The sequence below is a fragment of the Cygnus atratus genome, chromosome 9 (assembly GCF_013377495.2).
Source record: "Cygnus atratus isolate AKBS03 ecotype Queensland, Australia chromosome 9, CAtr_DNAZoo_HiC_assembly, whole genome shotgun sequence".
In the NCBI taxonomy this organism is placed as follows: domain Eukaryota; kingdom Metazoa; phylum Chordata; class Aves; order Anseriformes; family Anatidae; genus Cygnus; species Cygnus atratus.
Window position 1 is genome coordinate 15628670 of NC_066370.1, and position 14077 is coordinate 15642746.

The 14077-nt window shown below is 47.4% G+C and overlaps 1 protein-coding gene across 32 annotated transcripts in view; it reads right to left on the reverse strand.

Moving 5' to 3' along the window:
- LPP (LIM domain containing preferred translocation partner in lipoma) overlaps positions 1-14077 on the reverse strand; it is a 336723-nt gene that overhangs the window by 174488 nt on the left and 148158 nt on the right. For all 32 annotated transcript variants that reach the window (XM_035544617.1, XM_035544627.1, XM_035544633.1 and 29 more), the window contains one exon: positions 13673-13782. In XM_035544617.1, the coding sequence (XP_035400510.1) occupies positions 13673-13782 (110 nt within the window). The remainder of the gene's footprint in view (positions 1-13672; positions 13783-14077) is intronic.

A 14077-nucleotide genomic window follows, 5' to 3' on the forward strand; every position in this document is an offset into this window, starting at 1 on the left:
TTTTCCCCTGCTCTTTCTATTTTAAGTCACAGAATAGTTTTACCTGGTTTATGTTTCTGAATATTAGCCGGACCAAAGAAAAACACTTCAAAAGTTTGAAGTGGGCTGTTCAAAGGTATCACTTTGTGTCTCTCTGACACAGCTGTCACTTAACGGAGTGACGTTTCTACAACTCTGGCCACTTTTGAAGATAAGGAGGCAGGTGGGTCTGCCTGCACCCCACTTAAAAAAGGGGGTTCAGGTGCCAATGACCACGCAGCGCCAGTCCCCTTGCTCCCCAGCAGCATTCAACCTACGTGTCAAATGCCTCCCATCAGCAAAGCTCACGTCAGCAGCAAACTGCAGGAGATGCTGCAGGGTAAAGGGGGCTGCCCTCCTAAGATCCAGGCACAGCTCCATCCCAGACTGATGGCATGGGTCTGGGGCAGCCACGGTCCCACTTGCAGTTTCTCCACCCATGTAAAATGTAAATAGCTCTGGGTACCTTCAGGGTTTATTTTCTCTCTGAAGCAACACAGTGTTGTAAAGAACTACACGGTTTATAGCTGGGGTAAAGGAACAAGGAGAGAAAAGGAGTTATTTGTTAGCATTGCTAGGAGACATCTTGCAAAATCTTTAAAAAAAACAAGTTATAACCTCGCTGTTGTGTAGGAGGCTTACAAGAAGGACAAATAATAAAAAAATAAAAAAGATAACAGAAGAAGAAAGCAAGAAACTGGAAGGTATCAGTCTCAAAGCAACACAAATGAGGTGTCTTGTCACACAACAAGCTGCTAAGCTGCAGAGCTACTTTTGCTGCATGACACTGTGGTTGCTATGAGTTTACGTGGATTTCAAAAGCAGCTCGAGAAACACGTGGACCAAAACTCTACCATGATAATTCAGAAAAAATATAAAAAATACTCTGTGCTTCCCTCTTACATTTCTGTCTGGCCACTCACCATTGACCCTTGCTGATCTGATTTGGCTCTTCATAGACATTCACACTTCCATCGAGCCTCCACTCGTGCTTTCTATCTGCCAGCTGTCACCACCCTGGAGTCACTCTGTCTGCTGGTGGGAACACGTCAGTCTCTGCAGGTTAATAACTGATTATTGCCTCAATGCCAGGGCTTTGACCAACACCTGGAAACCCACTTCTTCCCTCCTTGTAACTGAGATGACAGAAAATGCAGTCAATTGCACTCAGCCTCCTGGGACCCATATATGAAGGAGAGCAAAGACTTCATTGCCATTATGAATCTGTATTACACTGAAGTTTTTATATTTCCCTAGAGATCTGTCTGATAGGCTCTGCTCACATATCATAGTCAGGAAACATCCCTGTCCCAAGGAGCTTATTGGATACCGGCCCTGGAAAGGGAATACAGGCAGAGGGCTGGAAGCAAGGAGCTGAAGATGCACCTAGCTGGGCAAGTAAGAAAACTCAAACAAGCTCCTTCTGGCCACCAGATGAAGACACTAACCCACCGGGCCAAAACAACTCCTTAATGGGCATCTCATTCCCTGCATTTGTTGTCCCAGCCCTGACAAAATAAGCCAGATGATGACAAACCACAGTCCAAGCCATCAAATCGCCAGCTGCAATTTTACTGCAGGATCGTCCTGACTTCACATGAAGAGGCCCTTCCATCACCATTTAACAAGCCTCTGCCCTCTGTGCATCCTGAGAGGGGATCCAATCCCAAACCCAGCACCTTGGCTCTGCTCAGGGCCAGGATACCACCAGTGCGGATGGGCAGCAATAATGCCAGGGCAGAGCCCAGAACTACGTTCCCTTACGAACAGCTCCTGCCCCTAACCCTAGAGAAAAGCTTTTGCCACAGCTTACAGGGTTTATCCAGACTTGTTCCCAAGACCACAGAAGAGAATTTGGCCCTGGATTTTGGATGAGTACAGCCCAGGGAGTAAGATGTCAAACACTCCCCCTCCCATTGCCACCCTGAGGACAGCCAAAAGGAATTCTGTGAGGAAAGAGGATGCAGCATATAGGTCAGAGCACTGAACAAGAGCCACCTTGCAGCCCCTAAGCACACATGTCGGTGTCCCCAGGCTGGAGATGCCAACACAGAGGTGCTGTGCTGCCTGCCACCCCCAGGCCCCACCTGCTCGGCTCCAGGACGATGTTATCCAGCCCCCTGCTCCCAGCATCACAGACACCTTTACTTAGGGCATTCAAACCTGCAGCAGGCCTTTTTGGGTTTCTAACCACTTACTTTTTTGCTCATGGAAGGAAGTCTTGGAGACTTCAACATTGGCTAAGTAAGGCTTTCAAGACTGCATCACCACTAAAAAAAAAACACAAAAATAGCAAAATGGCACATGCCATTTAGGCAACAGGAGGATCTTCACACTGTGAGCCAGCTAGCACACAAGGAAGAGACACCAAGATCCTCAAGCACATGAAAGCAACAGGATGGATTTGATAAGGAACAGTCCAGGGATGAAGGGAGAGGAGGAGTCCCACCAGCTGACATCTGCCAGAGCAGCAGAGCCGACAGTCCTGATAGTTTACTTACCATGTCTGATCAAAAGCTTTGGAAGTCTTGTCTGTGTTAAGTGCTACCAGATGCAAAATCAGCAGCAAGATGAGAAGTGTATTAATAAACTAAGGAGGCACATAAAGTTATTTGAAAGCTGAATGGGAAAGATGGGGAGGGAAGGGGGAGAATAAAACCAGTTTATTTTTCCATTAAGGCAATTTAATATTCTCCGGGTGGAGTTACAATCACTCGTCCTTGGGAATTAAATTGAATTAGCAAAATGTTCTTGTTCATCAGCAGAATATACAATATAAAGTGGAATATATCAGTTATTTCTTTATGTCTTCTGCAGGACAGCACTACTTCTCTGTTCACAGGGCAAGAAGAGTTGGCCATGAAACCCTTTGACCCAGCGTGACTTTCAGTGACTGTAACTAACTTTATGGCAGCAGGGAATATATACTTTTTCCTTTAATTAATGCAATAATATTAGGACTCGTTATTGATAATTACGGTGACTGCTAAAAGTTTCCCCCTTCTTCGCCCACTCCCCCGCCAACTTAAAATCTGCTCCAATATTGTCACAAATTAACGTTTAATTAGCCATCTAGCAGAACTGATGTTCCCCACAGAGTATCGCTGCTTGCAGAAAAACCGAGAACTAAGAGGAGATATTGGATATTTCATCATCTACCTCCAGTGGGAACCATAACCAAAAAGTAACCAATTATCCCAATGCAGTTCCAAAGTTCAACCAATAACAGAAACCAAATAGCTCATTAGGTGTCCACTGCAGCAAAGGACAGCCTTTCCACTTCTCTGGAACTCTCACATTACATGGAAGTTACGTTTATAAAAGATCCCATGGCGAAGTCCAAGAGCAGAGACTCCCTTAACCTCCACATCCTGGCCAAGTCGTAATCTTCCTCTTTCCTTTTCTGGTGTAAGAGAAGAAGGAAGAGGAGGATGCCTCCAATTGCACAGGACGTGTCTGACAAGCCACGAATTACACATGCCTACACGCACACATCTGTTGTCCAAGGCGCTGCCTGAGCGAACCCAGCAGCCGCAAGAGGAGGTGAGGACACTCTCTTGCCATGTTCCCCCGGAGCAGAGTGGCTTTTGCACTCCATTTTGTTTCCTCCTCATGAAGACTGTGACAGCTCCTGAAACCCTTTGAAACTTCTAAGTGAACTACGCCGTCAAACACGAGCAGGCTGAAAACAGTGAGGGGCAAGAAAAGAAATGCGTTTTTGACAAGGTTTATCTTGGATGGTTTTCCACGCAAGGCTATCCGAATGGAAGCCACATGTTGGAAATTCACCTCCTAGAGCCAGCGTTGGAAGCCCCACCGCTGGAATACGGCACCCAGAGATGCAACAGCCAGGGAGCTCACCTCTAGAGTGGTGGGCAAGCCGTTCCAGCCAGCCCTCATCCCAGGACTCATGGTCCAGAGGGAGAAACACCGAACGCCAGCTCCTTCCCGGTGTTCTGCAATCCTGAGGCAAGGGAGGCTGAAGATCAGTGATTTCTCTTCTTTCAACACTTCTGGCAAGGCTGACGCTGAAATACTGTGTCCAGGTTGGAAGGCAGCATTTTGAAAACTTGAGAGACTCCCCAGAGAAGCAGAAACAGCTGACAATGAGACACGTACAGAGCTCACTTGGTTTCACTTATAAAGGAGACTGAGTAGCTCGACAGCTATACCTAACCAGCTTCGCAGAATGAAAACGCCGGATACCAGAAGACTGCCCCATCTAGCAAAACAGAACAACATACAACAGCCAGGGGGCTGAAGCCAGACCAATTCTGGCTAAAATAAAAGAGATATTCACTTTACGCCTAATAGTGCAGGTAATTAAATACTAGAACCAACTTCCAAGATTTCTTCATCTCTTGGTGTCTGCTGATCGAGCCTGGGCACCTTTGGTCTCTCCAGGTGACCGGGTGAGGCTGTGATGTGCAATAGGCAGAGGGACACAGCTGGCAATTTAATGGCTCTGCCTGGCCCCCAGATCCATGGAGGGGAGAAAGCGAAGGCGCTGCTGTGCTCGCAAAGATCTGCTGAAATCACTTTGTATTTGTACCACTTTAACTGGAAATTAAATTTACATGAACAAACTCTATCCCACACAAGACTGTATATTGTGACAGTTAAATGAAGAGCTTTTAAAAAGGGACACGTCTCAGGCAATTTTAATCAAAAAAGATAGGTTTTGTTAAAGCTACCAATTTCAGAAAATTAAGGTTGACTAGAACTGTTTTTAAAAACTCCTTTTGGAATTTAATCACATGTTGGAAACCCATATGCAGCTGCTAGTGTCACCTGCAAAAAGACTGTATACAACATAAGCTTATGCTTAATTTTACACGTGTGCTGAAGTTCTATCAACTTCAATGAAGTTTAAGCACACAGTCAAGCTTCTCTGAATTTGAGAAAGCATTCCTGAACATGGGCTGTGAAGCTATTATGAAATCACCACCAAAAAATAAAAAATAAAATAAAAATTGGCCATTCAATTTTCACAGCCTGAATAAGCTCCAAGCGCAGAAGTTAAACACATAACATATTTCTGAATTTGTTTGCTTGTTTTGCTGTAATAGGAAGGGGTACATGCCAAAAAGTTTGCAAGGATTCAAGAATCTCCTGGAGAGCCTGGCAAGATGTCAGGAAAATGGACGTATAAAACTACATGAAAGCGGATGGCCCGGGTTTGGCTTCCTCAGAACTGAGTCAAGTTAAAAAATTTACTGTATGTCTCTCAAAGCTGAGAATGGGAAAGCCTGGACTCTGCATCAGTACACATGCTTAGGGCAGATGACGGGTGCTGGTTCGGAGGGCAACCTGTTGCAGCCCACCAGCAGCCTCAGATAAGCATCAGCCGGGCAGACCCATCAGGGTTTATACACTGAGGAAGGTCCTCACCTTCAAGAAGTTGGCTGTCTCCTTTTCCAAACCATTAGGCCTGCATTTCCATTCCCTTCAAGGCTGTAAGATGTTTGCCTAGTACTTGATTTGGCTGAATAACCACAGGTTTTCTTTCTTTTTTAACAACAAAGTCCTGTTTGGATACCCTACCTTCTAGACTTTTCTTAAGAACCTCGGGAGAAGGAAAAGTACCTGAATTACACAAAGCCGGAAAAATGAACAACCTGCACTGCCCAGAGACCACCATAAAACCTTGCAAAGAGTCTTCTCAGTATGCAGGTCCTTCCCAGATGAGCTCTGAGGTTTGTTCTGCTAATGCCCACATGCAGATAAATGAATTAAAGTTTTTTGTTTGTTTTTATCACGAATTCATGCCTGAAAACAGATATGCATCAGAAATCGTGATTTCTACAGTACACATTAGGCCACAGGAAAATACCTCCTAACTCTGTTTCTGCTTGGAGCCAATACAGCCACAGAAGCCAAATGGCATTTACCTCAGTGCAGAAAACATCCTCTGTCTACATTTCCTTATGAGGGTCACCCAATTTTAGCACCTGCTGCATGCTGCTCCCAGCAGGCAGCCCTGCCATCAGCCATGGGAAGTGCTGACACCCAAACACCTGCACAAACCCCAGCAGTGACATCTTTTGGGAAAACACAGAGCCATATTGCATGAGCACGGTGAATTTGCAGAGCCCGGTATGGGGAGAGCAAGCCAGGAGCGAGGGGAGTAACTGAGCTGAAGACGAAAGCTAGACCTGGGATGCGACAAGACATGAGGCTGTTTCCATGGCAAAACAGAGACGCGGAAACGATGAGATGGAGAGGGAAGGAGCTGTATGTCGGGGCTGCTGAATGAGAGACGCCTGTGCAGCACCTCTGACAGAGTCCTCGCTTGCTTGCTTGAGCAACACTTGGAGCTGCTGCAGCCTTCCCAAACATTTCTACTTTACTTTTCACACAACTGAAAACAAAGCCCTAAAAACATTCTGTGATGCTTTCCAGATGCTCTTTCTTACCTATTCTTTGTGCATTAGAGCTAACCAACATCCTGCATTTTCATCAGCAGATCATAACGGAAGAATACAATTGTGGGGAATGGTCCTCAAAGATAGAATTTAATGGCAGCAAACATGTAAAATCATGCCTGCTTTTCTGTTCTGGAATAAATTCTTCCATCTCTGGCTGCAATTTTTCTCATTGCTATTTCTACCACCTCTCAGCTTGCTCAGTCACTGTGCCACACGCTCCTCGAAGAGACAACACTTTCTGACAACAAAATCACCTGGCATGGCAACCAAAGCCTTGTTTTTCACCTGTGATAGGAACTAAAAAATGGACAGGAGCCTGCATTTGAGCCACTTCCCTTCTTGGTGACTAGATGCACTCACATCATCTCCATATCCACGTCTTGCTACTGCCAGGCAAAATTTACACCTAAAATAGGATGAAGTTTGCCTTACACTTTGAACTACTCCAGGGCTGCAAAACCAAAGTTAGACAGACAAGAAGAATATGTGCATTTCCTTTCAACTTGTTTGACCAAAGCTTACTTCACTACCCCAAAATATTGTACTACTTAAAGCATCAAAACCAAGGTGGGAATCTGACTTCTGCCTGCTGTGTCACGTCCAAGCCTACCACCATGACCAAGCTTCATGGAAAGACTTTGTCTTTTTAAACCACATCTTCCAACCCCAGCCAGCTTCACAGAAAAGGCAAAATAATTTGTATCCGCTGCAATTTTTAGAATTCCTTCTTGCTACTGACAGTTTGTTTGTCTTAGTCTCGCCGCTGCATTACAGTTCCCTAATGCAACACAGCCTACCCAGGATTTGACATGAAAGCAACCAATCCTGCAAAAGATCTTTCCTAGGACCTGCTAATCCAACAGAAAATGTGAATAGCACTCAGAAATGAGAAGAATGGAAATGTCTTCAATACTGATCATGTTATCTCACTCTCTTCCATCACTTAGCTCATCGGCTACAATGGGAGAATTCCCACGTCTTCATTATCTATTTTCCCCGTGTTTAAATAATTCTACCTTGGATACAATGATGTTTTTGCTTCCTTTTGTCTGTCACAGCCCGGTACTAGCTCAGTCTGACAGGACCAAATTGTCTCCTTTTTCTCCACGCCTCTGGAATTACATACCCCATTCAAGCCCCTATTACCCATGGGAGGATAACCCAGGTCACAGATCAACCTCCCTGCAGGTGTGGGCACTGGACCTGGCTCTGTTGCCAGCAGGGTGACAGTTTCCCACAAAGAGATGTACCCTCATGAGCCAGGATGAGCCCACCAGGGCTTGTAGCCTCGGGCACAGCCCCGGGGGACCCACAGCCGCACTGCTTGGACCACGTGCGTAACACCACCTCGAGTCTTAACCTGGGATGGTTTTAGCTTAGTGATCTCAGAACATGCCAATCAGCAGTCTCTCTGACCTTTCTGTTCCCTATTACAACCTTTTAGATGGGCCCATGCCCTTATTTACATGTGATCTGTATTAGCTGCTGCTTTCTTCTGCTCCCTCACCTCATTACCCGTCGCATGGCAGATTACCAAAAGCTGCTTCTGTTCCTTCTCTGAAAGCATTTCACAGCCCCGTCACAACCCTCCTCCTCCCAGGGAACGCGCGAGTGTGCACCAGCACAGGTCCTGGCACATCCTGCCTGCTCTGTTACTATATTAAACAATAACATAACAAATACATTAAATAACACAGTAATAACCATGATGAAAATAATGAGCACAGTTAACTGTTTGGATCCTTGCTTCCTTTGTAGTCCTTGCCGAGAGGTTTAGCTATTAAAGGCTGTATTGCATTATAGCATTGCCAAGATATTAATAGCCAGGCAGAGAGATGAATGGCAGGCTTACGCTGTACAATTAAAACTTTTCCAGTTCACCCTTTCAGTAAAATTTGTGGTTTATAATAAGCATCTTTGTCTATTCTGAAGAGAGTAAGGATTGGAAAGTTACATAGATGGGAACAGAGGTTCATTAAAGATTTAAAATAGAATGTGGTTTGGCATTGTAAAACAAACATGCGTATAAGATGGGTTACATCAAGAGCTGACTGAAAGACATGCTCAGTGTTCCTTTTCTCTTGTGATCCTGGATTTACTGGTCATGCTACCCACAGAAAGGATAAAAAAGCAGCAGGGATAAAATGTGTTTGCTTGTTCCCCAAGAACATGGAGGCCTACTCTATATCCCTGCTCATTATGCATTTCTCATATATATATATACACGTATGTGTATATATATATATATATATCTAGTGTGTCTGCGTGCATATATATATACGTGTAGGTATATGAGAAAAACATATGCAATTTCATATACCATGTATCGAAATACTCATCAACATAAAGACTGTGAATTACCGATTTTTCTTACCTTAGTGCCCAGGGACCTCTATAACAGAACAAACACACATCGACCTGTAGGGAGCCGGTGAGCATTTACACATGCAGAGAGCATACATGTTATTTGTTCAAGTCTAATTCAGAACACAGCCCGTTCCCGCTTCTCAAACACACAAGGACAGCAGAAGGAGGGAGACAGATCAAAAGCATTCCTGCAAAGCCGAGGTTTGAGTAAGAGGGTTAACATTACCAGGTAATTTATTTATACTGTTGGACACGGCTTCAATTTAGATAAAAGGCTGTTACTTATCACCTGGATTTTAATAAATCACATTAAGAGTCCCAGAAATCTGTAAAAGCGGGCTTTCAAACTGAAAGCCATACACACAGACCACGGTTTTATTCACAGAGCCACCAGGAGCGACCGTTCCTCGCCTGAGCCCGGGGAGGCAGTCAGCTAGAGCTGCGCGGCGCTACGGATGCTCCTCGCCAGCAAGCACCTAAACCCAGGCCAATAATCCCGATGATTAACAAAATCTAGCACTAGAGGGAGGCTGAACACACTTTCTGCTCTCTTTGGCCTTTTCGGCTCCTCCAGCCATTCAAAGGAAGGCGATTTCAAGGCAGGCCAGCACGCCGGCAGAGCCCAGCCGCGGAGATGCGCTATTTAAGGCAGCACCCCCTGTTGGCAAAACCCGGGCCCTTCCTTCCCCAGTGGTTCCTCAACACACGCACCCAAAACCGACAAATACACAAATTCCTCCGCAGCGGGCGAGTCGGAGCCCAGGAAGAGGCAGAGGCAGCAGCAGCACTCGCCCAGGGGCCGGCAGGCAGCGAAACGCTGAGCCACAAGGACGGGGGCTGGCTGCTCGCACCCGGCGCACGTTGTCATGAGCTCCCAAGGCTGGCTCCTGGAGAAGGGCTCTCCTCTGAACAGCCTGGCGGAGGAAGGCGTGTATGCCTTCAGACCACGTTCTGTTATTTCTCCTCCCTAAACTCCCCCGGTGAAAGGAATTCCCCGTGTATCCCTACAGCTCATACAAGGGCAGGTGCCAGGCTGCTCTGCGACCCGAACGTGCTGAGAACTGGTGCCTTGGCTTCTGCTTTACACTGCACCCCATGCAGGCAGCACATCTGATCGCTTCTTCACTCTAAACCCCATCCTCAAGCCCTTCTGCACGTCCCCTTTGCCATATCCCAAGCTCTTTCGGGTCTCAGCAGCGGATGGTGTTTATTCATTAAGTCGCCGTTTTCACAGTACCGAGGCGGCACGATGCAGCCAACAATTGCTCTGGGATGCAGGAGATGTGGGCACTATTTTTAGCCTGCTGCTGGCCAGCCTGGTGACCCAGGCAAATCACTTTCCCCGCTTCAGCTTCCTTATCAGAGAGAGACCGGTGTTTCTTTTGTGAAGTGCTTTGCGGCCTGTCAATAAAACATGCTGATAACAGCCGGGGGCTGTTGGGAAAGAGGTGATCTCCCGGCTGAGCGCCGTCCGTGCTACGGTAGCAGCTAGGGTCCCAAATTAAAATCAGATCCGGGCCGCAGACACAGCACCTGTGGGCAATTAGCAGCGATTTGGAGATGCGTGTTTTACCGAGGTGGCCCTTGGCGGATCTGCAGCTCGGGGTCACAGCTGCTCGCAGCCGCCCAGCTCCTGCCCCGACAGCTCCCATGGGCGCTGGGAAGCTGCAAGGCACCGTGTGAGCCTCTGCCGGACAGCCCCAGCCCTCCGCCACCCCAATTCCCCCGAGAAGTCTGCAGGATGCCCCCTGCAGGGTCCGGCCTCCCTCGGGATCGGACGCAGGGTAGGGAACCAGCTTTACACATCACGCCACACGGGTCTCATCCCAAGCAGCCCTGCCTGGCCAGGAAGGAACCAACGGCCGGTGCCGTCAGCAAGGGTCCTGCTGGGAGCAACACCAGGCACTTGGAGAGGTTTTCTGTAAGGGTTGCTCACGTTTGCTTTCCTTCAGAATGCCTTTTTGAGACTAGAAGGCAAAAAGAAAAAAAAAAAAAACCTCCCTCCCTCCCAGATCTATCTATTTCCCTTTGACAAACAGTGATTTCATTTTTCTTCCCGTCCAGGATTTTTTTTTTCTCCTTTTTTTTTTTTCTTCTAAACTGAGCACAAGCCAACGTGGCAAAAAGCTCTTTGCTTATGTCCTTATTTGTCAAACACGCTATCGCCGCGCCCTCACCACCATTCTGGGAACAAGCCCTTGCCTCTGCTGCCTGACTTCAGCCGAAGGGGAACTTCCCAACACAACTGGCCCCCAGCTCCAACACGCTGCTTTTTTAAAATAAACATTTCCTTTTCTTTTATTATTTTCTTTTTTTTTCCAAAGCATTACAGTTAATAAGAAAAGAGTCAAAATTTCCTTCCCCTTTTCTCCTGCCCTGCTGTGAACCTGAACGTGATCTAGATGAGAAAACAGAAATTACAAGAAAATGCCAGATCTATTGCGAAGTTATTTCATGGCCCACTCCTCCTTTGATTTCAGCCAGTGTAGGCATCTAGAGGGAAGTTAGCTACTAAAGTACCTTTTTGGATCTGATCCTAAGTGGTCAGCTCCACTGTCCAAACAGAGATCCAGAGATAAATAGGCCTATGAAAACCGGGCATTATTATTTTAACTGCTACTCCATAAACTCCAACTTAAACTGTAATAATCTGTGCAGCTTGTAGCTGTCTGCTAACGGTAATGCATGAAATGATAATAAACTAAACATATATCTATCTGCTGCTGCCCTCATCAACTTAACACCTAGTATAAAAAACCTTACCTCGAGCCACAGTGCACATTTTTCACGAGCTGTCAGCGGCACGAAACCCTCTGCCATACAGAGAGAATTTCTGCTGTAAAGAGCCTGCTTTGCTGGAGATCAGTTTCCAGCAGTGGAGCAGACCTGGAGGGCTTGCAGCGAGCCCCAGGAGCAGATCCTTAGACCTGCCCCACACTCAGCAATGGAATCGTCTGCTCCGGTGTATGCATTTAATGGAGGGGGCGCAGAACTGAAGTGGCCTGGTATCAGAGAGCAGACCCGGGTTTAGCTTGCAACACGAGATCCGGCAAGATCCTAATTTTCCACTGGCTTAGGCCTGTTCCCAATATATATAATTGAGGATGGAAGGAAAAGGAAAGGGGAAAAGGAGACGAGAGCAGACTAAAGGCAGGGGTCTGTGTCTGCTGGGTACACCTGACACACAGGACTGCAGGGATGCAGCCCCAGGGCTTGCTTTTCTCCCACTAGGCTGCCATCGGAGGAATCCTGATCTAACCAGATCCCTGCCAAAACCGAGGCTGTTAACACTGCCCCAGCCCTGGCTTTCCAAAGGCAGAGGGAAAGGGTGTGACAAATAACAATTTCATGAGCTCAGCGGGGAAGAGCCGTCCGTCTGGTGGTTGTACCAACAGGCAAGTTTCAGTGAGAGCCCCGTGCTGCTGTGGCACATCTCCGGACAGTCGGAGGATTGAGGCGCGAGGATCACAAACCCCTTCCAAAACATGTGGCAAAGTTTCCTCCTTGCAAAAGCCCTTCCCAGGCCATGGCTGGATCTGGAGAAGCACAGAGGCACCACTACAGCCTCTTCCCATTGCACAGGGAGCCAAGCTCTGCCCCGCAGCAGGCGCCTGCTGCGCTGCTGCTTCCCAGCACCCCGGCTCCCAGGAGGACCACGCTTCTTGGAGAGATAAGAGGCAGAACAACACTTGCTGGGGAATTACTTCATTCCCCCAAGGCTGGGAAAAGCCATGCTCCTCACTTGGCTAATGTCTCCAATGGCTGCAGCCTTTCCTGGCAGTGGGAAACATAATTGTCATTAACCCCTTCCCTCTCCAAGGATGCTGAAACCATCACGGGAACATGCTTAGACTTTGTGATAGCCTCCGAACATCTTGCTACAGGCAAGAGATCACAAGAAGCCCATGATGGAGAGAAACATTTTCTTTTTACGAAGGCACAAAGTGGATGAATTGACTCCGGAGTTTGTGGTGGGGTGAGTGAGGAACGAAGTCAGACCTCTTGAATCCTGTTTAATGCCTGCCCACTGGGCTGCTCCCAGGCTCCATCGAGGGACACAGCACTGCCACCACCTTCCTGGGCCATCAATGGCAGCCCCATGCCACAGACACCTGGTTACACAACTCTGACCAGTCTCAAACCCAGATCACGCTGGCTTTGCCCTCACCACTGCTCCCAGAAGGCTCTTTCAGACCTTTGCAGCCCTGGTGCTTAGAAACTTGCTAAGCACGGAGGTACTCTGGGCAAGCTCAGCGCCTTCTGTTCCTGCCTGACCTAGCACAGCAGTACCCGGCACTCAGGTGGGACGGCACAAAGGTGGTCATACCTCCCGATCACACAGGACATGCCGCTGCCTCATGCAGCTGAGAAGTTGTGCTTTCACTCAGATGGCAAATCTGGAGGATCCAACCTAGCAAAAATGAGGTGGAAAGGGTCCCAGTGACATCACTGGAGCCCGGGCCAGGGCTTATTTGCTTCATTTAATTTTAGGCATCTAAACAAAGCACTTTTAGGATCAGATTACTGCCCTAAGGTCTCTCCACAGTCAGTGGAAGGAGGTGGCCCTTCCAGAAAACAATTCATTCTGGGAAGGTTTCACTCCCATCCACTATCACAAGGACGTAACGCAATTAGTTTTCTAATTCAAGCCGGATGGGAAAAATCCTTTAATAGCCCAGCAAGTTTTGAATGGAAATATTCCCTGCTTGGGAAACGGAGCTTGCTAATGCTGACTTGGTTGTTCCTGACACGTGATCGCAAACCCTAGCACTTTGCCACCTTGTTTTATTAGCATCCACTTATTTCCACAGCCCCTTTGGATCAGTTCTGCACTCACAATACAATTCTTGTCTTCTTACCTGCACGTTGAAAGTAACATCATCCAGAGGGGGCGGTGGGGGAAAGGCACCTTGTGATGTGATATTCCCGAGGTCATCGACAGGAGGTGGGGGTGGAGGAAGGAAGTCTCCTAGGAGAGAGGATCAAGAGAATTTAGACTCATCGCAGAGCACCAGCATTTTCCTGAATCATTTCAGAACGTCTCTCTGCTGCCCAGAGAGAAAGCAGGTAGGTAGACAGAGATGGGGGGGGTGGACTGAGTATCTGGAGACTGGCTCCTGGGATGACTCGTGTGATACTCACAGCTCTGCCACTGCTTTTATGGCAGTCAACACATCATTTAACCATTAAATACTCAACTGCATCCCTCGCTGCTCCAGGAGATGGCTGTGACAGCTCAGGAACACTTGCAGATTGCTTAGAGG